This window comes from Anser brachyrhynchus (assembly GCF_964034855.1).
Source record: "Anser brachyrhynchus genome assembly, chromosome: 15".
Taxonomy (NCBI): Eukaryota; Metazoa; Chordata; class Aves; order Anseriformes; family Anatidae; genus Anser; species Anser brachyrhynchus.
In genome coordinates this window covers 6,569,701-6,596,688 of record NC_137733.1, presented here as the reverse complement: position 1 = coordinate 6,596,688, position 26,988 = coordinate 6,569,701, and the positions used below count along the sequence as shown (strand labels likewise).

Here is a 26,988-nt window from a genome sequence, read left to right as displayed (position 1 = left end):
GGGAGCGCCGGGGCGTCAGGCGAACACCTCGGCACACACCGAAACGCGTCACCCACCTGACGGAGACGCGGGCTCCTTCCAGTACGGCGGGCAGCAGCAGCACAGGGCTCGCAGCGACACGGTCACGTTCGCAATCCTTTACCCGAGAGCTTGTTGTGCGGTTTCCTGCGAGCTTCACGAAATACATCTAACCACACCGCTCACGTCAGGCTGCCACGTCCCGCGCCAGGCACGGCCGATCTTCCAGGCCCGAGTCAAACCCCCTGAGGACCGCGGGACCGGAGGGGCAGTGCCCTTCTCGGCACACTCCAGAGCAAAACCAGGGAAGGAGCTGCCACCGGCACAACCCTCCCCGTTCTGCCAGGGACCTTCTTTCACTCTCCGGCCTAGCAGCGCTCAGGACCTGTTCTTCTGCCAGGAGCAACCTCAGGCTCCAACAGCCCTTCTCCCTTCCTGAAGTCAACAGAACCCTTGTCAGACAAACCTGAAGAAAGCAAAGAGAAAGGTCCAGCCCAAAGCCAGCGGGCTTTCAGGATGTGCACAAGGAAGTGCAATAGAAAGCTCAGCCATGACTAACAAGCACCCGATTGCCTTTAAAGGAAATATATATTTTTTTAAATCAACTAAAGCAACAGCTGCTTGGTTTTACAAGGAGGTGCCGTGCACGGAGCGCTTTTTGACAGCACGGTGGACAACAGACCCATCCTGGGTGCACATGAACACGCAGAGCGGGACCCGACTGCCCTGGTCAGCACCTACAGACACACTGCTAAAACGCAACACGCCGTTAAATCCCCATCTGGGTAATCACAACAGTACAGAAACAACCGGATGAGGATTTCAAAGAAGCAGTTTAATGTTCATCGTATGTGGTAGCAATAATTAATCCAGTCTGTATCTAAAATCCTTTCCAAGTGTCAACAGAAGTCAGGCGCAAGCTCTACGCGTAAGGAACTTGCTAGCAGGGCCCACGACACAACAGACGGAGCTCAGCAGACAGCTCCGGGGCCTTTCCCAGCGTGCAAACCTGCGACAAGGCAAGGCACGAGGATGTCGGGACTCTGCTCGAGAAGATCTTCCACCTCCTCCCAACAGAAAGGGGGAACCCGGCTCCCTCCATCGCACGGCCCTGGCGATTTCACAGCCATAAAGCACAGGCAGCACGCGAGCCTCTGAGCGAGGCTACGCCGCACCTGCCCGAGAGGGACGGAGGGAGGGAAAGAGGGAGCTCAGGCTGGCGTTCTGCGGCTCTGAGCCTGCAGCAGAACAGAAACACAGGCACTGGTGGGCGAGCGGCCGCCGTAGGAGAAAAGAGCTCCTGAGCTTCCTTCGTGGGAAGGATAAGGACAGCCCTTTAAACGAGCCAAGCCGGGCCAGAGACGAGGTGAGTCACGGGCTCACCCTCACCTCCCCGGCATGCTGCTGCTGGCTCCCCAACGTCAGTGCTGGCACCCCAGTGTCACAGCCGGCTCCCCAACGTCAGTGCTGGCACCCCAGTGTCACAGCTGGCACCCCAACCTGCTGCTGGCACCTGAACCTCCTGCTGGCACCCCAGTGTCACAGCCGGCACCCCAACCTGCTGCTGGCACCCCAAAGTCACTGCTGGCACCCCGACCTCACAGCTGGCATCCCAACCTCACAGCTGGCACCCCAGTGTCACAGCTGGCACGCCAACCTGCTGCTGGCACCCCAACCTGCTGCTGGCACCCCAACCTGCTGCTGGCACCCCAACCTCACAGCTGGCACCCCAACCTCACAGCTGGCACCCCAACCTCACAGCTGGCACCCCAGTGTAGGTGCTGGCACCCCAAAGTCACAGCTAGCACCCCAACCTCACTGCTGGCATCCCAACCTCCTGCTGGCACCCCAATGTCACAGCTGGCACCCCAATGTCACAGCTGGCACCCCAGTGTAGGTGCTGGCACCCCAAAGTCACAGCTAGCACCCCAACCTGATGCTGGCACCCCAAAGTCACTGCTGGCACCCCAAAGTCACTGCTGGCACCCCAAAGTCACTGCTGGGGCCCCAACCCCGCCGAACTCCTCCCTCGGGAAGCCCACGGCTGCGAGCGGCTGCCGGGTGCCGGCCGCTGCCCCCGGCCGGAGCCGAGGCGGTGCGGAGCGGCCGGCGCCCCGCGTCCCCCGCCTCCCCTCACGGCGCCACAGCCCCCAGGGGCCGCGGGTACCGGGGGGGTACCGGGGGGGCTCCGAGGGGCCCGGGCCGCCCCCAGGCGCCGCGGAGGCCCCGTCCCCGCGGCCGCGACGCTCACCGGACTTGGGCGGGTAGCGGTAGGCCGAGTTGGCCTGGATGTCGATGTCCTCCACGCCCGCGATGCGCCGGCTGAGCAGGGAGCCCATGGCGGCGGCGGGGCCGGCCGGGGGCGCGGAGCGGCGCGGCGGCGGGGAGCGGCCCGCACGCGCACCCGTACCCCGACCCCGACCCCGACCCCGACCCGCCGCGGCGCGGGGCACGCCGGGAGAGCGAGTCCTCCCCGCCGCGCCTACAGCTCCCGGCAGGCACCGCGCCGGGCGCTGCGCAGGCAGGGGGCGGGGCTCCGCGGGGCGCGGGAGGGGCGCGGGGGGCGGGGGGCGTGGGGAGCGCCCTGCACGGGGCTGCACCCTGCGAGGAGATGGATCCTGTAAGGGGATGCGGGAGGCTGCACCCTGCACGGGATGCATTTTGTAAGGGGATGCACCCTGCAAGGGGTTGCACCCTGCAAGGGGTTGCACCCTGCAAGGGGATGCATGGAGATTCTCCCTGCATGGGGCTGCACCCTGCACGGGATGCACCCTGCACGGGGATGTGTGGGGCTGCACCCTGCACAGGGGTGCACAGGGAGCATGCATGGAGATACACCCTGCACAGGCGCATGCACCCTGCCTGGGGATGCACGGGAGCACGGACAGGAACGCGCTGTGCGTGTGGATGCACCCTTACACGGGGATGTAACCTGCATGGGGGGCACGCACAGAGATACATCCTGCACGGGGAGGCACGCTGCACAGGGATGCATGGGGAGTGTGTGTAGGGATGCACTGTGCATGGCGATGCATCCTGCATGAGGATGTGCACGGAGCGTGCAAAGGGATGCACCCTGCCATGGGATGCATGGGGAGTGTGCACAGGGATTCACCCTGATCAGGAAGCGTGCACGGGGAGCGTGCACAGAGATACACCCTGCACGAGGATGCGCAGGGAGCGTGCATGGCGATGTACTGTTCCAGACGCTGAATCCAGCACTTGTTCTTGCCAAACTTCATGCAGCTGGTGACTGCCCAGCCCTCTAATTCATCAAGGCCTCTCTGCAAGACCTCTCCACCCTTGAGGCAGTCTACAGCTTCTCCTAATTCAGTGTCACCTTCAGCCCTCCTCAGAGTGTGTTCAAGTCCTGTGTGCAGCTCACTTATGAACACCTGAAGAGAACAGGCCCTACGATGGAGCCCGGTGGAACCCCCCAGTGACTGGCCGCCAGCCTGCCATCACCCCAGTTACCACAGCCCTTCGAGCCCAACCCGTGGGCCAGCTGTCTGCCCATCACATCGTGTATTTATCTACCTGCGTGCCAGACAGTTTGTCCAGGGGGACGCCGTGAGACAGCACCAAATGCTGCCCCGTCCCCACAGCAGTTCATCCCCGTGCACATACAGCACCAGGGCTCAGCCTGGCTCTGCCGCAGCACTGGTGCTGCCTGCTGTGTTCCCCGGTGTCCCGAAGCCAGCAGGACAGCCCCTACGCGGTTTTAGGGACAGGAGCAGCCATGGAGGGGGTGGCCAACATGAGCAACGGGCCCCGGGCCACACTGTCAGCCCCAAAGAAGCTGGCCGCGGCCCAGTGCTGGCTCGCACAAAGGCAGGATGTTGCACCACCGCCGGCCTCCGTCCCACTGCCGGAGGCATGGGGGAGGGAAAGCAAGCGGCTCGGGGCCGCAGCGGCTGCCGGCAGCACAGTGGGGACCTGGCTGCTCCCCCAGCCCCGTCCCGCATGGCTGCACTGGGGATGGAGCAGCAGCGGGGCAGCGGCCAGCTCCAGGAACATTGGGCTCATCGGGCAGCAGAGGAACGTAGGCCCTGGGCTGCTCGGAGCCTCCCGCCTGCCACTTTTGCCACTCTCTCCACGGCTCTCGGGGCTGTGCTGCAGCCACAGCTGGGGCATGGGGTTGACATTGTCACCCCCAGGCTCCCTGAGCCTCTATTCCCCCCGCTGTGCTGTGGATGTAGAGGCAGGGAGAGAGGCCAGGAGGCCCTCCCTGACATCCCCAAAGCACCGCCACGAGGTACAGGGCAGCCTGAGGCCCCAGGTGCCATTGTGTGTGCAGCGATGCCAAGCCGAGGAGGAGCCGGGTGAAGCTGCTCTCGGGACTCTCTGCCGGCACGCTCGCTGCCACCAAGTTACGTCGCTGTGTCCCAGACCTGGCTGGCATCCAGTGCACCGCTTCTCCCTGAAAAACGGGGGTGGCAAGGTGTTCTGGTGCGGGACTTCAGTTACCAGAGCATGACCTGGGGAGCACAACTCCAGGGAGCTTCAGCCTTGCGAGGAAGGAAGGAGGGCACTCGGCTTCCCCCGCCACACGCATTTCTCCAGCCAACTCCCTTCGGAAGTCTCCTCGGAAGCGCCTGCCGGGGCGGCAGCGAGAAGCACGCCCGCGGAAAGGAGGAAGTACGTCTGCCTGCAAACCTGCCACTCACCAGGAGCTCATCCAAAGTCCGGCTGTGCAGGGGTTTATTGCCTGGCGAAGCAAACTGCTTTGTCTCGGTTGCCCCCCCCACCCCGTGCTGTCACTTTGTTTTTCGGGTGCTTGTAAAAACAACAGGGCTCGGGAGCCCTGGAGACTACCCTGGGTTACTCCTGACCGGGAGGAGTGGCAAGCCCATGAACTTTGCCTCTTTAAACACTGCCCTGCTCCAAAGGGCTCGCAACCCTCCCCGAAAGTGCTGCCAGGCCGGGGCCAACCCTTCCCCCTTTGAGAATTGAACTGCAAGATTTCCAAGAAGGTCTGGTTTTCTCTGGTTAAAGCAACCCCCCGGGAGATCCGCATTGACGCCCCGCTGGCTGCAGACCACCTCCTGCCCCTTTCCTCTGGGGGTTTTCCTCGGCCTTTTCAGAAGGAGCGGCCGCCCCTCCGCGGGCCCCGCACAGACACAGCCGGGCCGCGACGCGGGCAGGGACACAGTGCCAGGAGGGAGCACCCCTCGTCCTGGAGCCCCCGGCTCCTTCCAGAACATTCCCCTCACATGCTGCCACGTTACGGGGCAGACCCACGGGCGCGTGAGGCGTCTGGTATTAGTGACATTTGGTTAGAGGCGTTTCATGAGGGGCACTTTGCTTTTATTAGGCATTTCACGAGGGATGTTGTACTTTTATTTGGCATTTCACGAGGGACATTTGACTTTTATTTGGCATTTTATCTCGCTGCCACCACCACGGACCACGGCCCAGGCGCCCGCCCCGCACCAGGCCTCGGCCCTCGCCCGTCAGGGGCCTGCTCCCCCCCGCACCCCCGGGGGCGGGCCCCGCCGTGCGCGCGCGCGGCCGTTGCCGCACGTCAGCAGGAAGCGGCACGCGGCCGCCTGTAAACACCGCGCCCCCCCCCCCCACCGCGCCCCCTCCCCCGCCATCACCCCCCGCCCCGAGCCGGGCCCGCCCCCGCCGCCCGCTCATTGGGGGCAGCGGAGTTGTTGACCATATATGGTCAGGTACTACCGCACCGCGGGCGGCGGTTGGCCGCCGCGCCGCGTCACTCAAGCGCCCGCCGGCTCCCGCAAACAAAGCGGGGGCTGCCGGGAGCTGTAGTCCGGGCTGCGGCGGCGCGGGGGGGCAGCGCGGCGGCGGAGCGGGGGGGTAGAACTACAAGTCCCAGCAGCCCCCGGCGGCGGCCTCCGCTCCCGCCCCGCGGGGCTGGCCGGGCGCCGTGAGTCAGTGCCCAGTAAACATTGGCGTGAGCCGCGCCGGCTGCGCGATGGTGGCGGCGCCGTGAGGGCGGCGGGAGGAGGAGGAGGAGGAGGAAGGGAAGAAGAAGGCGGGGGGGGCAGGACGGCGGCGGGGGGGCCATGGACGAGCTCAAGCACCAGGTGATGATCAACCAGTTCGTGCTGGCGGCCGGCTGCGCCGCCGACCAGGCCAAGCAGCTGCTGCAGGCGGCGCACTGGCAGTTCGAGGTGAGGCGGCCGCGCCCCGGGCACGGGGGGGACGGGGCGGGACGGGACGGGCCCCGCTCGTTGGGGGGGGGGTGGGGGGGACGTGTCCCGGCCCCCCCCCCCCCCCCCCCCCGCAGCGCTCCCGGTCGGGGCCGGGCACCCCCCGCCGCCGGCAGCCCCCGGGGCGAGCCGGGGCTCAGCGAGGCGCCGGGAGCGCGGCTGCGGCTGCTCCCCGTGCCCGGGGCTCCCCCCCCCCTTTGCGGCGCGGCCGGCAGCCCTCGGCCGCGAGGCCCGGGGCACGGCTCCGCGCGAGGGCTCCGCGCTGTGGTGAGGCGGGGCGGGGGGGGGGGCAGGGGCTGCGGCTCCCACCCGCCCGCACCCGGGCCCCGCCGCCGGTACCGGGGCCTCCCGGCGACGCGACGGCCGTCGGATGGAGCGGGCCCCGCATGGCCGCGCCGTCTGCGCGCCCGGGCGCGGCGTTCCCGACGCTCCGCCGGCCGCCAGCCCTCGAAGCCGGGCCGAGCGTGGCCCCGCGCACCGCCCGCACGCTCCCGTCGTCCCCCGCCGTGCCCGCCGCACGCCTCGACGACACGGCCCCTGCGAGGGCGGCGGCGTGCCCCGGGCTTTGTTTACCAACACGGGGCGGCGGCGGCCCGCTGGGGCCGTGGGCTCGGCTCCCACCAGCCCCGCGCGGCCGGGAGGCGGGTGACAGAAGTTAACTTTCCTTCGCAACGGCTCTCCGCGGAACTTTGCCACCGTTGGGCGAGTTGCACAAGTGCGAGCAGCCGTCCGCTGCCGGTTTGGCGCTCACATGACTCAGAGGAAGCTCGGCTGTAAACAAACGCGTCTGCGATGAGCCATTACCGTGTTCCCACTCGCTTTTGGTGCAACGGTCAGATAATTCCCTTTGCAAAATGGCCGCTGGGCATGCCTTCTTCGGGGAGCCACGCCGGGGAGGTGCTGGCTCCCGGCTCCAGGGTGCTCTCACCTCTCGGATGTGATGCGCCAAGGCTTTTGTTATTCCAGCGTGGTGCCCGTTTGCTGGCTGGCCCGGATCTGTGGCGAGAATAAATTGGTGGAGTTCAGGCAAGTTCAGCGCTAATTTCCGCTGCCTTCAGTCAGGGTTTCCTTGGTTTCGAAGCGCTCCTCCAGGGGCACGGTGTGAGCCCACTGGTGCACGCAGGCTGCTGCCCCGGCTCCCTTTGCCGGTGCTTGGAGCAGCACCTGCCTGCTCTGGCCCTGCTCGCTGCCTTTGCACAGGGGTGCAGGAGGAAGAGGGAGGCCGTGGGGCGATGGCCTCCTTGGGGAGCCGGCGGAGGCCTGCGTCCCCCCAGTCAGACACGTTTGGCTCTGCGGTGAGCCCGACCTGCTGGTGGAGCCCCTGGGTCGGCAGCGAACCTCCAGGCTGCCCCGTTCCCAATCCCCTGAGGGCTGCTGTGACTGCTGGGGGAGGGTGCTGCGGAGGGGTTTGGCTGCGTGGTGTCCTGCTGGCCCTGCGCTTTGTCTGGGGGGGGAAGGAACACGGCCCAGGACAGTGCGGGTGAGCGGGGCGGGCGAGGAGCTGCTCTGGGGGTACGTGCAGCTGCCTTCGCTGCAGCGGGAGCCGCTCCAAGGCCGTACCGTGTCCAGGGCCCTGACAAGGAAGCTGTTTATTTTGCAGGAACGCTCCTCTGTCCTCAGGGCACGGGCAGCGGCTCGTGGGTAACACGTGGGTCGCCCCTTCCGCTCGCTGTGACTTCGCTCCCGTCTCGCAGGGAAGCTGGGGCTCCTCGCGCTGCACTTGGCGGGCCTCGCGGCTCTGCCAGCACCACCGTGCTCCCAGGGACCGGCAGGGGGGGTGCTGCCGGTCGGGGGGAGCTCAAGGAGGCAACTTGGGGTGTCTGCGGGTGCGAGGGCTGGCAGTGGGGCCCTGGGGGGACACAGGTGCCCCTGCTGGGGGAGGCACCGGGAAGGGCAGCAGGCGTCCGCCGCGGCTGGACCCCAGCAGCGAGGTGTTTGCAGAGCCTGAGCTCGGGGCCGAGCTGTGCACCAGGCTCCTTTCTCAGGTAGAAGAGTATTAATTGGCTTTCTGACGCACTGGTTGCCCCTGGGGCTGCTTGGGAAGAATAAGAAGACGTCAGCTGCCTTAAAAAAAAAAAAAAAAGCTTGATTCGTGCCTTTTTGCTGCTGCAGAGCGTGGTGCCTGTGCTCAGGGTGGTGAGGTTGTGCAAGGGGAGCGAGGGGAGGAGCAGGTGCCTGGCTCTGCTCGCTGTGGCTCTGGTTGGGATTTCCACTTTCTCTTCTGATGTCTTTATGCTCTAGCAAGCTCCTTCCCCTTCCTTTGTGGCTGAAGGGCAGGGGGCCCCCATCGCCGCCGCCGCCTCCTGGCACTCCGGCGAGCAGAGAAATGCTGCGATCAGCGTGGGGCCTCGCGGCCCAGCCAGCGATGGCCGTGACGCCCGCTGCCCCCGTGGGTGTGTGGGTGCTGGGACCCCGGGGACAGCCACCCCCTGTGGCTGGGGGGCACGCGAGGCCCGGAGCGGCGGGCGGCGGGGTGGGCAGGGAAGCTGCTTCTGCTGCTCCTGGAAATAGGCAGGGTGAGGCGGGGAGAGCGCGGTGTTTGGGGCAGAGGGGCCGCGGCTGTGGCGTGCGTCCTCTGCCCGGACGGCAGCTTTCGTCCTGGGGATGGGGGGGGTGGCGCGGGGGGGACAGCGGGGACCTCCTGTGCCCCCGCCCGCTGATGGCACGGTCCCAGATACAAGGCCACTGGGGGAGCAGGAGCACGGAGCACATCTAATCGGCTTACGGCGTTTGGCTGTGCCCACACCTCCGCGTGTGCTTCCCGTTCGCTGTTTTCCCCCTTTCTTATCGCGTTCCCTCCTGGCTGAGAGATAGCGCCTGCGGGCAGAGCCGTGGGACCTCACCCGGGACGAAGGTAGTGCGGGGCTGGGGCCGATCTCCAGGGCCACAGGCCCTCCCGGCAGCTCCTGCCCCGGGTGCCGGGCACTTGCTGCGGTCGCAGCCCGCCCCGTGAGGAACGCAGCCGTAGTGGGGAATCACCTCAGCAGCCCAGCCGCTGCGTGTGCCCTCCGTGCTTTGGGAGTGACCACGCTCCCCAGCAGCAATTGCTTCCCCCCGCCGAGGTCCAAATCGTTGCGTTTTGGTCACGGGACGCAACCACCAGGTAACGCTGCTGGCTGCCGCCTGGTCCTGCCGCCGGTTCAGCCAGGAAGCCACAAACCCCGTGCTGGCTGGCTCGCACACGGCTTTGCCTCCGTCAGGTGGGTGAGCCGAGCTGTGAGCGCTCAGCCCCCCGTGTGCGGCTGCGGGCACCGGGAGGAGGAGTGCGTTCGCGCGTGGCTGCGGTGCTCGGGCTGCAGCCGCTGCACCGGGTTTGGCACAACCTGCCTGTGCCTCTCGGCTGTCCGAGCGGCTCGGGTAGCCCCGCCGCCGGCTGCCAGGAGGGAGCAAGGGCTTGGTGCTGCTGCAGCCCCGCGCCTCGCACCCCAGCTCTGGGACCTCAGGGCCTGGGGAGGGGCGAGCCGATGATGGGGGCTTCGTCTCAGCCCGGAGCCAAACCCAGCCCGCTGCCCTAATGTTTCTGTTGCATTTAATCTGCCGCCGAATCAAAGCACCGTGTTCTAGCCCCGATTCAACTAAAACCTGGCACAGAACGTGGGGCAGCTTCATCTTTGCCGATCCTACATCAGCCCCGTCCCGTGTGCCCCCAAAGCCGCCGCTGTCCTCTCCCAGCCCTCAAACCTGTGCCCGGCCCGCCCTCCTCGCCAGCCTGCGCCCGGCACTCCCTCCGTGCAGCCCTCCTCAGGCCGTCACATGCCACGGGCGTATGACATTTACCAGATTATTACTGGTCTGAACTGGAAGCAAACCAAAACGACGTCAGTCACAACCATACCCGGCCTGCAGGTGAACTCGACGTGCCCCGCTGTATGCGGTGGGCACAGTCTCGCTCGCTGCCCGTTGCAGCGCTGTGCCCGTGGTCCCATCCCATTCAGGGCACGCGTCCCGCCAGCTGCCACGCTGCTTCCCCTGCTGGGTTTGGATTCGGCTTCCCTCCTTTCCCCTGCCCACGGCAGTTGCGGAGCATCGCTGAGTTGTGAAACGCCTGCTGGGGTCCGCTCCCAAAGTGGCCGCTCCTCCAGCCGTGGGCAGGGCAGTGCTGCGGGTAGGCGCGCTCACCGCCTGGCTTGGTGAAAGCAGGCGGCGAGCGCGGCGAGCGCGGCTCGCTGCTGGGGGCCGCGGGGCAGCTGCGCGGGGCGTGCCCTCCGCTGCGCACCCCGGGCACCGGGGCTGTTCCTCCTGCTGGCTCCGTGGCGTGCACGGCCCCTCAGGGCCGCTTTTGGAGGTTGTCCCAGCTCTGCTAGGAGGTGGCTGAAACGGGTAACGGGTGCGAGGCACTGGGCCAGGCCCTGCGCTGGGCAGTTTGGCTCTGGCACCACGCGAACGCCCTCCACAGCGGGGAGCAAGCGGGAGGCAGGCTGCTGCCCCCCCCGCGGCCACGCAAAGCCCTGCTGTTGCATGCAGGGGTAAGGTAGGGTGCTGCGCTTGCGTGCTGCTGGTAACGTCTTCCTTTTTTTTTTTGTTTCTTTCAGACTGCTCTCAGTGCTTTTTTTCAGGAAACAAACATCCCCTACAGCCACCACCATCAGATGGTAAGTGCTCTCCCACCTCTCCAGCCACTGCTTCGCACGTGGGGTGTGCGTGCACAGGAGCGTGCAGACACATGGCTGCTGCCCGCCTCAGCTCTCCCCGCGGTCCCCAGGCTCTGCTCCTTTACCTCCCGTGCTTCAGCAGCCCGTAATCTGCCTGGGCAGATGCGTCTTAGGGATTTGCTGGCTGCCGTGGCCTCGTTTGACTCTCCAGGACAATCGGGGATCTGGAGCGTGCAGTAAGCGTGCAGAGCAAATGCCTGCTGTGGCCGGGGCGTGCCCAGGCTCCAGGAGCCAGAAAGCTGCAGGCCCCTGGTGGCACCGGTGGGTCGTGGGGCAGAAGGAGCAGGCGCAGCGGGGTCCTGCCCAGGCCCTCTGACAGGAGCTCTCACCACAGGATTAATCTTCGGGGCCTTAAATAACCGCTGCCCGCAGGAAGCACCCAGGCGGAGCTGGCAAAGCGAGGGAGCCGCTGCGCAGCCCGTACCAGCAGCTGCTGTGGGGCCGTGCGCGGAAGGGCAGGGGTGCGGGGCGTCGTTGGGAAGGCCCCCCGGTCCCCCCCTGTCTCACGGCATCCCCAGCACCCCAGGCAGGGGGCTGGGCCGTGCGGCGCGGTCCCACAGGTCCCCCCGTGTCCTTCCCTGAGCTGGGGCTCAGCTGCGGGCGTGGGGGCTCCGTGCGCTGCAGCGTTGAGGGGCGTTGCGCCGGGCCTCGGCGGGAGGCAAACGATGGAGACGCCAGGCTGGGGACGAGCCGCCTGCCTCCCCCGCGGGGCTGGCGCTGTGCCCGCGGGGGGTCCCGGCCCCGCTGACCCCCCTGTCTCCTTCCCGCAGATGTGCACTCCCGCCAACACGCCGGCCACGCCGCCCAACTTCCCTGACGCCCTCACCATGTTCTCCCGCCTCAAGGCTTCCGAGAGCTTCAACAGCAGCAGCCCCGTGGCCTCCATGGCGACCTCCCCGCCGCCCCCGGCCCCGCCGCTGCCCCAGCACGGGGCCTTCAACCCCGCCTGGCCCGCGGCCTCCCCACCCGGCCAGCAGCAGAGCATGTGGACTCCGGCCCCGCCGGTGCAGCCCGCGGGCTGGCCCGCCGCCGTCTCGCAGCAGGCCACGGCAGAACAGAAGGCCAACGTGACCATGGAGGCAGAGAGATGAGGCCGCAGCGGAGAGCGAACGTGGCGGGGACCCCTGCGTATAAATATATATATATATTTTTTTCCCCCTCCCCGAAGAGGAGAGGAACTCTGCTGCCAGAGCGTCTGGCAGCCACAGAGACACACGAGCGAATAGCTGCCTTGCATGGGTTTGGTTTGAAGTAGTTTTTACTTGTCCTAGAGCTGAACGGAGCTCCCCAGGGACAGCGGGAGGCTGCGTGGGACGCGAGGCCGGTGCCAGCCTCTGCCTGGGACCACGCCGTGGTCGGGCTCTCAGGGAGGGCGCGACCCCCTCCTCTCTCGGGACACTGGAGTTTGCATGCGAGTGACACTTACGGAGGAGACCCCTTCACGGTCCCCGCGCCAGCTGCGCCGCCCCGCTGCGCAGGACGGACCGTGCCTGTGTCCCCCCTCCCTCGGCCCCGCGCGTCCTGGTGGGGGGTGGACGCCCCGCACCGCTTGTTTTTTCGTGAGGAGGAGGAGAGCAAGGGCTGCTCCCGCACGCAGCGGGTGAGCGGGGCTGGGGGCAGGCCGGAGTGCTGGTGGGCCGCGCGCCGTCCCCTCGCCCTCCTGGGATGGGGTTTGCCCCGGGGCTGTTTGCATGACAATGTGTAACCCTAGAGACTGGGATCATTTTTAACCCCTCTGTTCTTTTCTCCTGGCGGCTGGAAGTCTCTCCGGACACGCCGCAGCCGCTTGCAATACACGCTCTTCTGCTTTGAACCCGGTGTCTTTGCTTCGTTCGCAGCAGCGGTGGGATGTGGGGAAGGCCGGCTGGGGCGCAGGGGGTTGCAGGGACACGGCCCCCAGCCCAGGCTGCCCAGATCCCACCCAGCCTGGTCTTGGCACTGCCCGGGATGGGGCACCCACAGCTCCTCTGGGCAGCCTGAGTGAAGAATTGAGTGAAGAATTTCTTCCTAATATCTAACCCAAATCTACCCTCTTTTAGTTTAAAGCTACTGTCCCTTGTCCTGCCACTACATGGCCCTGGTAAAAAGTCTTTATCTTTCTTACAAGCCCCCTTCATTTATTAAAAGGGCCCAGTAAGGTCTCCCCAGAGCCTTCTCCGGGCTGAATGCCCCCAGCTCTTTCAGCTTTCCTTTGCAGGAGAGGCGCTCCAGCGCTCTGATCGTTTCCTTGGCCTCTCGACCCCCTCTTACGGGTCCCTGTGAGGGTGCCACCCCTGCTGAGCCTTCCCGCTGTGCCCCTGCATCCCCGTGCTCGCCAGTCAATAATTAATTTCGATCTTTCATTTGTGTTGCTAAAGTAACTTGTACGAGCGGTGGTTTCGCCTGGGCTGCCTCTCGGAGGGGAGGTAGCAGAGGCTGGGCAGCAAGGGCTGGAGCTGGAGGTGCGCCCTCCTGAGCCTCCCCGTGTGGGGCTGCGCTGGGGCTGCAGGACTGGGTCCTGGTGGCAGCCAGGGTGAGCTGGGGCCCTGAGCTCTGTGGCCCGGGCGCGTTGGGGCCAGAGTGGAGCCCTGCTGGGGCAGGGGCCGGTCTGCGAGGCCGGGGCTGCGCGGTGCGGAGCCCGCTGAAGGGAGGCGCGGAGAAGGGATCTGGGATCCCTCCCCAGCCTCGGGTGGAGGCACCTGCCCACGAAACGCAGGTGGAGCCCCACGGAGATGCGGGTGGCGGGGGCGGGGAGCCTGCCTGTGACTGTCCCAGACCCACCAAGAGCCGCGGGACTGGACAATGCAGGGCCAGACCGCAGACCTGGACTGGTCAGGGAGCTTACAGGGACTCGGCCCGGCCCAGAAGCCTGGGGAGCCGAGCTCACGAGGGGCACAGAGCCCAGCTGGGGCTGCAGCGGGGCAGGAACCACCTGCACTGCCCAAGCCCCGGCGCTGCTCTCGCGGCCTCCAGGAGCCGTGCAGCCGTCCTGCCAGCTCCTGCAGCACGGGGACGGACACGTGCTCCCCTCGGCACCGCAGGAGGGACCCCGGCACCGGTGCGGTTGTGCCCTGCTGTCCCTGGTACCATGGCCAGGCTGCACACCCCGACAGGGATCTGGGGGGGTCAGGCTCTGGTCGCTGACTCCCCCAGGACACCCCGTGTGCCCCGGCGAGCCCAGGGACCACGCAGGGCAGGCAGGCAGCAGAGCAGAGCAAATCTTTATGGCCCGTGGTGTTACGCAGCTGCGAGGGGGAGGGAGAAGCCGGGGCAGCATGGCTCCCACCCCCCTGATCCCCCGAGGCTCCTGCCCCTTCCTGCACCCCCACGCCATTTCACAGCCCCCCCGGGCAGCTCAGACGCCGGCTGTCCTGCCACCCGCAGCGGCCTGCCATCGGTCCCCCGAGGAGACAGTTCTCGTCCGCATGGCAGCACCTGCAATGCAGGGAGGGAGACAAACGGCCTTGCACCGGGCACAACACCCCCGGTGGCACCCGGGGAGCGCACGGAGCAGGGTGAGCCCAGGCGGTGGGGCCGGCAGCGTGCAGGACGCCCAGGACAGGCACTCACACGAGTACGGGGACACGTAGTGGCTGCCATACTTGGGGGTGCGACGCGTTTTCTCCGCAGCGTGCTGGGCAGGGGGCTGGGGGGACTTTGTTCCTTCAGGGCGAGAAGCGGAGACGCTGTTGCAGGGGGGATGTGAGGGCAGCGATGGCAACCGAGCCACCCCAGGCACCCCATCAGGATGTGCTGGCTCGGGCCGGAGCTAAGGTGGTGCCCCAGGACTGCTCCCCTACCTGGGAAGTCCCTGCCCAGGGCGATGTTCCCGTTGGCAGCCTGCGAGCTCAGCCTGCCCTTGTAGATGACCCCGTCGATGCCCAGAATATCCACTTGACCCTAGAGGGAGGAGCAGCCGATGCCATCAGAGGTGCCCGAGGCTGTGCCCACCCTGGCTGGGCTCGGCCGGTTTCCAGCGCGCGGGGGGCATCCGGGGATGGGGGCTCACGTTCTGGCAGGTGAAATCCGCAGGGGCTCCGAAGGGACAGGCGGTGGCGAGGGAGCTGGAGGCGGACAGTGGCCTGGTAGGACTCAGGGGGCCCCGGCTGGCCTGGTTGCTCCCCTCGTTCTCCCTGGGAAGGGAGCACTGCTGGTAGCGCTCCTGCCCAGGGCGAGGGGCCCCAGTGGCAGGGGAGGGGACGCGTTGTCACCTCGCAGGCCTCACCTCCCCGGCAGCTGCTGTGCCGTGCGGTTGGTGCCACCGGCGCTGGCTGGATGAGACTGGAGGTGCAGGCTGGCCTTCCGGACCGTCACCAAGTGCCTGTGGATGAGGGCAGGAAGGCAGAGGCGGGCAGCGGTCTCCAGTGCGGGTGCAGCGTGCGGGGGGTCCGACAGGGGGGCTGCACAATACTCACGGCCTTGGGGCCACGGCCAGGGGTCTGTCGCAGGAGATGCACTTCACTGGGTGGAAGCGGTGCCTGCAACACAGGTGGCTGCTGAGTGCCCTGCCACCACGCAGCGACCCCGCAAGGTCCCCAGGGCGGCCAGCACCCCACGGGCAGGGTGGGACGACGAGGATCTGGATGGGGTGGGCAGGGCAGGATGGGACGGGGTTGAAGGTGCAGGGACAGCATGGACCGGGGGCAGAAAGGACAGGGTGGAGGGAGATGGGATGGGACAGGGCGGAATAGGATAGAACGGGGTGTGACGGGACAGGATGGGACCCAGCAGCCCTCACCTCTTGAGGCCGGCGGGACCACTGGTATCGAAGCAAGGCCCCTGGCAGTGGCACTGCTTGCTGAGCCTCCAAGCCTGCTCCCACTGTGCCTGCAGGGGAGCCAACACTGCACAGAACCCGTGCAGGGAGGGCAGAGGGGCCCAGTGGGACACCAGGCCCATTTCAGGGGACACTGCTGCCCCTGAGGGATGCTGGGGACACCCTGGGTCATGCCCAGCCCTGGCACAGGGACTCTGGGCATTGGCAGATTGAGGGCTCACCCTCCTGGTGCAGAGGGTAGCAGGGGAAACTGCCCCCTGGCCTGGTGCCTGTCTCCATCACCACCACCCTCCCCAGGTGACACCGCTACCTCGGAGTCCGTCTCACTGACGAGCTCCAGGGCTTTACGCCTGGCCTGGCCATGCAGGGACATCCTCTGCAGCAGCTCCTGCATCATCTCGCTCAGCTGGGCCATGGCGCGTTGCAACTCGTCCTGGCTCACTTTGGTCTCCAGCACGGCCTCGTCTGCTTTCTGAGGGGCACAGTGCCAGCCAGCCCCCCGGCCCTGCCTGCCCGTGCTGTGCCTCTTGGGGTTCCCCTACGCACAACGCTCATGCCCTGCTCCAGCAGCGCCTCGTCTGCCTTGCCCTAGTGCCTGCCTAGTGCTCTGGGCTGCCTTGCTCATGGCCGGGTGCTCCACCACCATCGTACGGAGCCCCCGCTCGCGGGCGAAGCCCACTGCCAGGGATTGCCACCACGTGCCTGAGGCCATCCGCCTCCCCCTGCGTCTCCCTCGGAGCCACTGCTCGGCCCCAGCTCTGCTAGGACGGCAAGGCTGCAAAATCCTGGCACGCTGCCTCCAGCCTGGATCGGACACAAACCACGGCATGAGTGGCTCCTCAGCTGAGCCCGGGACCATGCTCACCTGGGTGTCCTCGGTGTCAGCCCACAGCCGCTCTGCAGCCTCTTGGAGTCTCGCACATTGCTCCTGCAGCTGCCCCACCTGGCTCAGCACCTCCCTGCCAAAATCTGGCCCCTAGGGAGGACAAAATGCGGCCCCAGGTAAGGCACGTGGCAGGCACCCACACAAGGCAGTGAAGTAGTCTTGCAGATGACACCAGGGCAGTCCTGGCGAGCAGGGTGATGGGCTGCAGACCCCAGGCCACAGGGCAGCAACCCTGAGGTCCGGGCATCTTGGCACCTTCTCTCCTTTGTCCTGCAGGTGCTTTACTTCGCCTTGCACCTTCTCCAGTCGGGTGGCCACATCCTCCAGGGTCCCCAAATCTGCTGAAAACAGACACCAAAGCTTTGCTCCAGGCAGCACTGGCTCCTGCAGGCCATCAGCGCAGCACTGTCCCTAGCCCGGGTGGCTTTATGGCTGGGGAGATGCCCCAGCCCTGCTGTCAGCCCCCAGGCATGGCCCGCACCAGGGCACCCATGGGCAGCAGCCACATCCACAGCATCCGTGCCAGTGTGTCTGGGAGCAAGGCAGACGGACAAGGAGGCTGCAGGAGCTTGGGGACCCAGCCGGGATGGCTGAGTGTGGCACCACCATGCACCGGTCCTGGCAAGAACGCAGTGGAACAACCCAGCACAGTGACCTGACATGGTGGGGACATCAGTGCTCACCACGCTGCTGGAGCTGGTTCTCGTGGCAGCTGATGAAGGTCTCCACGGCCACGTGCCGCTCCGGCAGCCAGCTCAGCCTGCACGGTGCCTCCTGGGCTGGCTCCTGGGGGGCCTCAGGGCTGAGCTCCCGGCTGGAAAGCTGAAATGGAACAGCCCTGAGGTTTTAGGGAAGAAGAGCCCTGCGCTGTGCCAGAGCCGAAGGGACAGCCCCCAGCAAAACAGCCTGGCAGCCGGGAGCGTGCACAAACCTCGCCAGTGGGCACCCTGCAGAGCGAGCACAGCACACCGGCCTGCCAGGGGAAGTTGCCCAGCTCCTGCCGCACCTCTGCCTGTGACCGGAAGAGAAATCAGCCCTGGTGCAGGAGGAGAGCCCTGGGAGCCCCTGGGTTGGGGACAGTGACACCAAACCCTGCCAGAATCCCCGGTGCCATTCTGTCCCCACGCCTGCAGGGCAGTTGCAGGGGCTGGGTGCTGAGTGCCTCCGAGCACCGGTGCCGTGGACACCCACTCCCAGCCCCTCTGCCAGGGCTCTCCCCACTCACCATTTGGCCCAGGATGTTCTGCAGGAGGTTGCTGTGCTTGTCCTGCTGTGCCGCCCGCTCTCGCAGCTCCTCCAGACCAGCCTGATAAACAAGGACATCGGAGGGCCCGGTATCCGCAGGGATTGGGAATGGTGGGGATCAGTATCAGCAGTGATAGGCAGGGATCAGCAGCGCCCAGCCCAGGCCATGGTGGGGCTCTGTGGCTGTGGGCAAGGGGTCTGTCCACAACCCCTGGGCAGAACCCACATCACCCAGTTCCACCATGGGGTGGGAAGGAGCCCGAGACCCAGATCTCGTCCCTGTCACAACCCCTCTGCTGAGAGCCCTCCAGCACCAGCCCAGCTCCATGCACGCACCTTCTGGAAATTGTCCTTCAGGAGCTGCAGCTCTTCCTGGAAGGCCTCGATGGTGGTTTTCAGAGAGCAGCTGGTGGTGAGCATCTCCTGTAGCTTGTCCGTGACCTGAGGAATAGGGAGGGGTTCAGCTGGTGCCACTGGGTCCCTGCAGGCTTGGGGGATGTGGAGAGAAGGGAGGCTGAGCAGCACGCAGCACAGCCCCGGGCCTGGAGGTGTTTCTGGGACACAGGGCTCCATCTCAGAGGGGCCACAGTCCCACAGCATCGACCACATCTGGCTGGCCCGCGGCCATGCCCATGGAGCTCCCCTAAACTCAGATGAAAGATGGGGAAGGGGAACATGTGTCCTGGCTCCAGCTGCCTCACCCTGGCGAAGTTCTGCCACCTTTTCCCTTTGCTCTTGGATTATGCTCAAAGCTGAGCTCACGAAATATGAGATGGGACCAGCCTGGGGCTGTCAGGTCTCACAACAGATGAAGAAATGTTGTGTTTATTGCAGGCTGGCCCCACGCTGCCTCGGAGATGTCCACAGTCCAGCCTGGACACCAGCCCTTCTCCAAGCAGGGCAGGGCACAAAGCTATCACAACTCATCCTTGTGCTGCCACATGCAACTTGAGCGATGGAGACAGCTCTGATGCCGCACACTGTGTTTCCAACATAGGATCCGAACTTTAACAGCCAAATAAATTGAACCTGTGCCGTGGCCACGTCTCCTGTGGATGGGATCCTGACCTGCCCATGAGGCAGCACTGCTGTCATCTGCAGTTCAGCCATTCCATGTCGCAGGGCAGAGACAGGAGACAGGATGCTGTCCCTGCACGCACTGGCACACCCCAGGCCCCAAGCACAACTGTGGGGACCCTTGTCAGGGCAGGATGGGACCCAGCAGACTCAAATCTCAGAGCTTACTCTGCTGGAGCCCTGGGGACAAGTGTAATGTGGCCAAAACTACCTTTGGCCAGTGCCCGTGTTAAAATACTGCTCCTTGATGAGACCCCCCCAGTGTAGCTGGTGGCAGCTGAGCCAGAAACATCTCTACACTTTGCCAGGCTCTCCGGTCTTAGGGCAGCAGAAATCCCCAGGGACAAGTCCCTGCATTGGCAAGGCACCACACGGACACATCCCTGTGTAGGGCAGGACACCGTGTAGGGCAGCATGATGAAGGCATAGGACCGTGCCAGCAGCCCAGCGTGACTGGCACCCCGCTGGAGACGGGCGCCCCGCCGAGGATGGCTCCTGACCTTCGTCATCCCCTCCTCGATCACCTCCATCCTCTCGGTCAGCTGCGCCGTTTGCCACGTGTCGGTGCCTGGCCTGCCTCCGTCCCGCCTGGGGGTCGGCAGCTCCGCGGTGCCCGGGTCCCCGGGGCAGCCTGGCTGCCCCTCCGCCTGCAGGAGGGGGGCGCGGGGCCTCCCCCCAGCCCCAGCCCCGGGCTCGAGGAGGCCCCTCTCGTCCTCCGAGACCTGCGTGGAGGCATCCTGCAGGCGCAGGTGCTCCAGGAGGCCGCGCAGGAGGAGGTGGAGGGCGCCGGCGTTGACGCTGCCGCTGTTGGGCGTGCGGAAGGCAACGTCCGCCAGCTCCGCCAGCGTGACCGAGACGCTCATGCTGCCTCCGGCCCCCGGGGCTGCCCGCCCGGGGCTGAGGTCACAGGCCCGTTACCCGGCGATGGCCCCAGGGTTCTGCCCCAGCCCCGGCCCGGCCCGGCCCGGCAAGCGACCGGGGACCGCGGGGCTCCCGCTGCGGCCTGGCCGCCGGGCGCGGCTCCCGGCTGAGGCCGGGCGATGGCCCCCGCTCCCCGCCCGCTCCCGCAGCGCCGTGCCCGGCCTGCCCAGCCACGCCAGCCCGCGGCTCCGCGGGCCTCGGCCGGGCCCTGACAGCGCGGCCGGGCCCGCCCCGCCGCCGCCCCGCCCCGCCGCCCGGCAGGTGCCGGCACCGAGCCGCCGGAGCCGGGAGCCGGGAGCCGGGAGCGGTGCGTGCGGGGTCGGCCCGGGGAGCCGGGGGCGCGGAGGGGGGGAGCGGGGCCGGGGGCCCGCAGCCCCCCCCGAAGCCCGGCGGGGTGCTGAGGGCTGGGGCACGGGGAGGCTCCGAGCGGGGGGACGCGGGGCGAGCTGGGCGCCGTCTGCCCTTAGGAAGCGGACAGGGGAGACAAGCGGCTAGCTGCTCGGTGCGGGGCCTCGGGCTGCGTGTCCCGGGCACGGGGGGACGCGGGCCGGGAGAGGGGCAGGCAGCCCGCCGGCACCGGCAGCCTGGCAGCGCTCCTTCCCCCGGTCCGCGACGTTGTCCTCAGCGGCCGCCAAATGCCGCAGGGCGCCGGGGAGATGTTACAAAGCTTCGGCTCGGTGCGCTCGGCAGGCCGGGGGAGGGCTGGGACGGAAGGGTCGGCATGTACCGGCGGCCTGGTGCGACGGACACGGGCTGAAATTTAATCGCAGGGGAGGCGAAGTCGTGCGCTGGGGGAGAGAAGGCTTTGCGCTGTAAGGCGAGCGCCCAGCCCGAGGTCGTGCCAGCTTGTGGGGAGGGAGGCTGTGAGCTGCCAGCAGGGCACAGCTGCGAGGGGGCCGCTGCGATGGTGCCCAGACGGATCCCCAGAGAGGAGGGAGCCCGGCGTCGGTATAAACGCAGGCGTTTCCAGCCATCCCTGCTCGGCAGAGGAGAGTCGGGGCTGGAGCTGCCCGTTTGGTGATCAGGAATGACGGGCCCATTTTAGAGACCAAACAAGCCCGGTTCCCTTGACAAGCAGGAAGAGAAATGGCAACGACGGTGATGATGGGGATGGTATTATCTGTCAGCACGTTGGCAGCGTGAGCCCTGTGAAGGGAGGAGAGCCCTTGCAGCTAATGGGTAACGTTGTGCAAAGGCACATACCTAGCGGGAGGCTTTAACCATCAGAGCAGTGAGTTCTCGGTTCTGCCTCCCAGGGGGACCAGAGAGGCGAAACTGCGGGAGCTGTTGAGGTGGCGTTCGGTTGCTGTATGGGAAGCACAGGGTGTTGCGATTGCTGCTAAAGGGAGGGATGGGGCCTGGGGACCTGGGGAGCGCTCCCCGGCCAGGCCCACGCAGGGAGTGGGATGGGGCAGGCTGGGATGAGCGCTCTCGTGCTGGCATCCTCCAGATCACCCGCAGGAGTCGTGCTCAAGCTGAAACTTCTCCGAGTACCTGCGAGTGTAGGTGTGTGCCCCTTGGCAGGACTGGAACAGAGACAATCTCCTTGCACCAGGGAGAACCGGTGAGTGTACCAGGGGTTGTCATATTCCAGGTGTCAGGCACAGTGATTTTAACTAGAAATGGTCTAAATTATAAATATAGTTATTTGGATGTAAAATGTGCCAAAAAACACTTTGTGAATATGCAGGCTATCTTCCTATTTGTTCCCTTTCAACCAACATGCTTGAAACAGTGCTTTCTTTTCAGCAGGGGCCTTCTGCTTTCTGGAGTGTTTGATTGGAGGTAGGCAGTCGAGGCCTGGGGGGACTCGAGTGAGTATAGTGAATACTATATGTCCATAATGTTCACTCGTTTTAGGAACTAAACAAACCCAGGTCAGTGGGGAAAGTGTAGGCTGAAAACTTCCAAAGGCTTCTCTGTCTAAAGGTTGCAATGATGGCCACGTGCCCCAGGAAATCCCTGGAAGCATTTCGCAATGTATCTGCTCTGTTGTCCCTAGGCGTTGTGCGAGGAGGGAATTGCTGCTTGGAGGTAGGGAGGCAACAGCTTTGGGAACTTGTATGAGGCTGTCTATGCGGCACGGACTGAGGGCAGAAGGGGGGTGAAGCTGTAACAAGGGTGGGATGATGGAACCACTGCCCCAGGTGTTCCCCTGAGACTGGTGCCAAGCGGAGCGAGCACGCTCAGCCTTCCCTTGCTGCTGTTGTACTGCTGGTGAGGCTCTGGTGGCTGCGTCCACACAGGGCTGCAGTCAGGGAGGTGCTGGGGGTGTGTGTTCGCATGCTGAGTACCGAAAGATCTTGTTACGGATGTATCTGGGACAGTCAACAGAGAGGGAACGTCTCTTCCTGAGCCTCAGCCCTTCCTAAGAAGACGGAAGGCTGTGCGGAGTTTCTTGTTGTGTTCCCTCAACAGGTTCTACGTGGGTCTGTCTGAAATTCAGTTCCTCGGGCACCTGTTCTGACTGGAGCCTGTCTCAGGAGGGAAGGTGTCTCCAGCAGTGCCGTGTTTCAGTTTATGAGCATGTTTTTGAAGCTCACTTTCCTAATCAGCCATGCTTTTCTGCATGTGAAGTCACACAGTGATGCAAAGCATGGTGGCTGCTTTCCTTTGAGATGAAACACGACTGGTGGATGCTCGCTGGGAGTGCAGCTAATGCTCTCCTGCAGCTAAAGGGCGTTCAGCCAGGGGCCAGGCAAGAGCTTGTCCCCAACACCCACACTGTATGTGTTCTGTTGGGTTCTGGGTCCTTGGAGCAGCGTTGTGATCTGCAGAAGTGTTCCCATTGCCGGTATTGCTCACTAACACGGAGAGAGAAGGGCTCCAAGAAACTTTATTATGTAAAAGTTTATCTTTTTTCCTCCTTCAAATTAGAATTTAGAAGATAAACGCTTGCATTTAAAGGATGTGGTTGATGCAGACATCTTCCAGTATGAGTGGTTTTGGAGGGAGATGTGCAGTCTTCTAGTAGCTGCTCAGATCCAAGATCATTTTTTTTGCTCATAGGTAAAGAGAAGAATGAAGTTGGGTCTTCTGCATCTGTCTGTGGTACTGTTGTAAAGCTCTACATTCAATTTCTTGTACTTGCTTTAATCAGGAGATAAAATAGATAGATTTTATCTAGATATAATAATAATAATAGATAGGAGATAAATAATAGATAGGAGATAAAAGATAGATTTCTTAGATTGAAAGAAGATAAGTTTTAAAAATTCTTTGAAATAGCAATTTTTGTAGGGCCTACAGCAGGGCCGCGTGTTACTTCTGTTGGTACGGGTATTACCACGGGTATGTACCTGGGCATGTACATGTGCTGCATGTATGGTCAGCGCTGTGGTAGCTTTTCTGTGTTCAGCTTTGCACTAAGCTAAGGGTAAGACTGCTGGCTGCCACGTGAGACTGAGCAGGAAATAGTATTTAAGTAATATGGAGATAAAAATAATCATGAAGACAGCAGGACTGGGTATACTTTCAAGCTTCTAGGCAGGTATGTTAACTTCTGAGTAAAACGTCAGACAGCACAGGGATGAGAAGCTGTTCTCCCAGACGGGTGAGTGCAGAGCTGCTGAAAACAGGAAGGACGAGGAGTTGGGAAACACCACTTGGATGCTGATGTGCCTCATGGCCCTTAGCAGCAGTCAGTGATGTTCTAAAAGGAACATTGTAAATTATGCAGCATTCTTCCCTTCTGCCCAGTACAGTAAAAGTGATAGTTTGCATTGGGAACTCCAGTTGTTCTGCAAATCTTTGGAGATCTGGGTTGGTTTGTTTGTTTGGTTGTTGTTGTTTTTTTTACTTCCAGGACCTGATTTTGCAGCCGTTACAAAGGCAAAGCATTCTAGGCTGAAATGGAGATTTACTCCGCTAAAGATTTCAGCACAAGGCATGGGAGCGTACCCGTTTGCAAACACAGATGTGTTTCTTTTTTATCTCCAGAAAACACGTGACCTGCAGCTCCTGCCTTGGGACGTGGTGTTCACATCGTTGTTTTCCTGCTGTTTCCAGCACTTGCTATCAGCCTCGCGGCTAGGGAGAAGCAACACGATTTTCCTAGGCAGTGTCAGACCTATGGCTGCTATGCAGAGGATGTATCTCCTTGTCTGATCAGAGGGAAGACAATTAACACAGAAGCCGTAGGAAACCACAATCCATTTTCTCAACAGTACAAAGTCTCAGAGGCAGGGGGAGCACAATTTTTATTTCTGGCACAAGACGCGACGGAAGCTCTTGGCTGCTGTTAAGATTTAGCTTTGGGTTCATTCACTCAGAGGCGTCTTGTGGCTGCAGTCCGAAAGGGGTTGTGTTTGCACCAGTGAAAAAAGGCTGCTGGGGAGCCCAGCGAGCACAGCAGGTCTGCGCTGGTCGCAGCCCCGGGCGGAGGATGGAGGCGGGAGGGGAACTGCTTCACGTGCAGCGCTCCTGCGTGAGGCCCTGCTTCAGTGCAGCTGTGTCTGATCTGAGCTCCCTTAGCAGGCTTGAATTTCACGTGAACAAATACAAGCGATAGCCCCAAAAGATGGCGATGCAATTAGCATCTTAGGACTTGTGAGTAACAGCTGTGAGCTGTGCGTACTGAACTTTGTAGCTCTCAAACCTGAGCTGATCAGAGGACAAAGGTATGAGCTGGGGCTTTACATACGATTTAAGTAATATATGTCTCTGTCACCTATTGTGATTAGCAAAGGAGCTTTGTATTAGTAGCAGTTGTTTCTTTTACCTGTTTTACATACAAGAAAATGGAATAATATCCAGTTCGCTTATAGATTAAGAGAATTTAAGATTATAAAAGGAAGGATTCATGCTGAGATGGTGGTCCCTCTGTCCGGAACCAGACGTTCCCAACTGAGGGTGTCCCCAAGCCTTCTTTGATACCTAGTCTCTGCATTTAGAAAGGAAATCTTCTGTGCCTTGTCCTAACAGGCTGGCTACCTATTAGCGCTTTTTGGAAAAGGTGTTTTTGGAAGGAATGTGTCTAGCTTCCACTGCTGTGGAGAGGTAAGTTAGGGTGTCTGAGCTCCCCCCATGGTTTATACCGGCTCTCAGAAAATAAAAAAAAAATCTACTCTCAGACCAAAAGGACTTTGCAGCCTGGGATCCTGCAATGCCTGCGTCTTCCCGCTGGGATCTGCGCGGAGGCTTTGCTCTCCCTGGCTGTTGGCTGCGTGTGCAGACACAACGCACCCTCACAACGTTCCTCACCCGGCGCTTGTGGGCGCCGACATCCCCACGAGGTACCTGCTGCCTGCAAACTCCTGTTCCAAAGGAAGCCCTGACCGACGTCCTTCAGTGACCGAGTCTTTCACCAGGACGAGGTGCGGGGGCTGAGGGGCAGCTACACGTGGGCGCGGGTTGTGTGCGGGACCCTGGGGCAGCCGGCGCGGCAGGGAGGGCTCGGCGCCTCCCCGCTTCTCACCCTGCTTCTCTGAGCCTCAGAGCACAAAGTAGGGCAGGCCGGAGGCTTCTTTTCCCAATCCGTGTGTGTGAAGCAGAGTTATTTAGTTGAAAAGATACAGCCCCCTCCGTGGTTTGGGAGGAGTAGCTGAGCAGTTTTGTTAAAAATAAGCCCTTATTGCTCAGAAATCCCTCGTGTGTCCTCCCAGAGCCCCACAGCTGGAGAGTAGGTATAATCTTTTAGATTATAGGTGAGTGAATAAGATTGCTGTTCCAGGGAGAATTATTGTAAAACTGGTACAAATTAGGTCACAGGACAAAGTTTGTCACGTGGAAAAAAGAGGCTTCACCGTAGCCAGGCCTTGCTGGGGGCTGGCCATGCCGGAGTCTGCGGAGCGGTGTCGCAGGAGGCCCGTCCTGCTCCGCTCTGCCTCCAGCCCTCCCCGGCCCTCGGCTAACGGCAGCCCTCACCTGGACGGCAGTTCCCTGCTGGGAGTTGTTCGTCCAGCCTGTAAGTCCGCTTCGTGCGATGGTCGCAGGGTGCCGGTGCTGCGAGGGCACCGCCAGCCTTGCCTGGCTCAGCCAGGGCTAAATTCGCCTCCCAGGAGCAGAGGGAGGGCGGCTGCTTCTTACGGCAGTACCGTGTGCTTGCAGGGCTTTCGAAAGCCAGGGTTGGTTGATACGTTAATCGATACAGGATCGACTCGTTCACATTGCCAAGACCCAGGACAGCTGTCCGTGTTTTCTCTTCTTCCCTTTTGGGTTGATTTTTTTTTTGGTTTGGTTTGGTTTGTTGTTTTTTCAAATGGCCATGACTCAGCCCTTCCCTGCTGCTCTCCGAGTTTCCTGGTTTCTGAATAGGCTATTCTTGGGACAGTAGTTCCTGGCTGATAGCAACAAGGGGAGTGTTGTTTGTGTTAGTTTATTTATTTATTTATTTATTTCTCCTCTGGCCTGTCTTTAAGCCTTGCTTGCCTCTGATCTTTTCCTTCTCCCCGAATTACAGAATCGTCCTAAAATTGCTGGATGCCACCTGGGGTATGTTCTTGCCCCTGTACCAAAGCAGTGCAGAATCAGGCTGCTCCAGGCCGAGCACCTTGCACAGCTCTACCTTTACTCTAGTGGCAGGGTGATGGCGACACTTCTAAGAGCACGGAGAGTTATCCTGTTACAGCTACGCCTGTTGTAATGCTTTAAAGCCCCCTGTTTTATCCCAGGGGGAGGTGCTGGGCTCTCCAGTGATCTGCCTTTCGAAGGTGAGAGTCACTTCTTAACGCTGTGTCCATACAGCACAGGTAACACGGTGACAAGTAAAGGGAAAATACGAACTGGGATTTAAAAACAAGGAAAAGAAGCTTTCTGATTACTTAATTAGTTATTGCGTCCCCCCCCTCCCCCGCCCCCCAGATTGCAGAGGCTGGAAACCTGGAGCACGCTCTGGGATTCCCTTTGAAATGTTTCACGATGCAGTTACACAGCTTCTTGCCACAGAGAATTTTGTATTTCTTCTGAAGTTTATTCCTCTGCAGTGGGAGCTGTGGAAAGTCACCTTCCAGGGCGGGCAGTGCTCCCAGGCCAGGCGGCACAGCCGCTGGTCTTGCTACGCAGCTGGGTGGCTGGAAGCGAATGCGGTGCCTAATATTAAGCAATATTTGCTGGCTTGCAACGCGCTCTCTGTCAAGACAGTTATACACGAGGGGGGAGTAGCCAGAGCTGTTGTATATTTTGCCTAGAAAATACAGTTGGCTTTTAAAAACAACAGAGGCGCTCTGTTTTCTCAGTCTGTGGTTACCAAGATAAATTTCTTAGACAAAAGTACCAGAGAACTGAAAACACAAGGGCAGTGTTCTTCTTTAGCACCCC

General features: G+C 62.9%; 4 protein-coding genes across 18 annotated transcripts in view; 2 read left to right on the top strand and 2 right to left on the bottom strand.

Moving 5' to 3' along the window:
- Window positions 1–2,476, bottom strand: part of MGRN1 (mahogunin ring finger 1) — a 56,550-nt gene extending 54,074 nt beyond the window's left edge. For 2 of the 4 annotated variants that reach the window (XM_080557201.1, XM_080557200.1), the window contains exon 1: window positions 2,270–2,476. In XM_080557201.1, the coding sequence (XP_080413327.1) occupies window positions 2,270–2,357 (88 nt within the window). In that variant the 5' untranslated portion in view covers window positions 2,358–2,476. The remainder of the gene's footprint in view (window positions 1–2,269) is intronic. The other 2 variants (XM_080557203.1, XM_080557202.1) reach the window with 2 other exon arrangements.
- A 3,405-nt stretch (window positions 2,477–5,881) lies between these two features.
- UBALD1 (UBA like domain containing 1) lies at window positions 5,882–12,659 on the top strand. Its single transcript, XM_080556306.1, has 3 exons — window positions 5,882–6,155; window positions 10,727–10,786; window positions 11,617–12,659. The coding sequence occupies exons 1-3, from the start codon at window positions 6,048–6,050 to the stop codon at window positions 11,935–11,937; spliced, it is 489 nt and encodes a 162-aa protein (XP_080412432.1). The 5' UTR covers window positions 5,882–6,047; the 3' UTR covers window positions 11,938–12,659.
- Window positions 12,102–20,576, bottom strand: LOC308178153 (uncharacterized protein C16orf96). Of its 8 annotated transcripts, XM_080556275.1 has the most exons (15): window positions 19,311–19,754; window positions 18,070–18,174; window positions 17,714–17,794; window positions 17,420–17,500; window positions 17,172–17,310; window positions 16,744–16,829; window positions 16,468–16,578; window positions 15,913–16,074; window positions 15,564–15,652; window positions 15,241–15,303; window positions 15,051–15,146; window positions 14,835–14,958; window positions 14,626–14,725; window positions 14,396–14,488; window positions 12,102–14,260 (listed from the first exon to the last, which is right to left on the bottom strand). In XM_080556275.1, exons 1-15 carry the CDS (start codon window positions 19,671–19,673, stop codon window positions 14,181–14,183), a joined length of 1,773 nt encoding a protein of 590 aa, XP_080412401.1. In that variant the 5' UTR covers window positions 19,674–19,754; the 3' UTR covers window positions 12,102–14,180. The 8 variants fall into 8 exon arrangements, with proteins under 8 accessions (XP_080412401.1, XP_080412404.1, XP_080412398.1 ...); XM_080556278.1 differs by lacking the exon at window positions 19,311–19,754 and adding an exon at window positions 20,459–20,576 and having other exon boundaries at window positions 12,102–14,488; XM_080556272.1 differs by having other exon boundaries at window positions 12,102–14,488.
- The window catches only part of CDIP1 (cell death inducing p53 target 1), a 22,219-nt gene continuing 15,136 nt past the window's right edge, over window positions 19,906–26,988 (top strand). For 2 of the 5 annotated variants that reach the window (XM_080556296.1, XM_080556295.1), the window contains exon 1: window positions 19,906–20,038. The gene's annotated coding sequence lies outside the window, so the exon portion shown is untranslated. Of the gene's footprint in view, window positions 20,039–20,660; window positions 20,911–21,200; window positions 21,296–23,689; window positions 25,047–26,988 lie in introns of those variants that run through there. The other 3 variants (XM_080556304.1, XM_080556301.1, XM_080556302.1) reach the window with 3 other exon arrangements.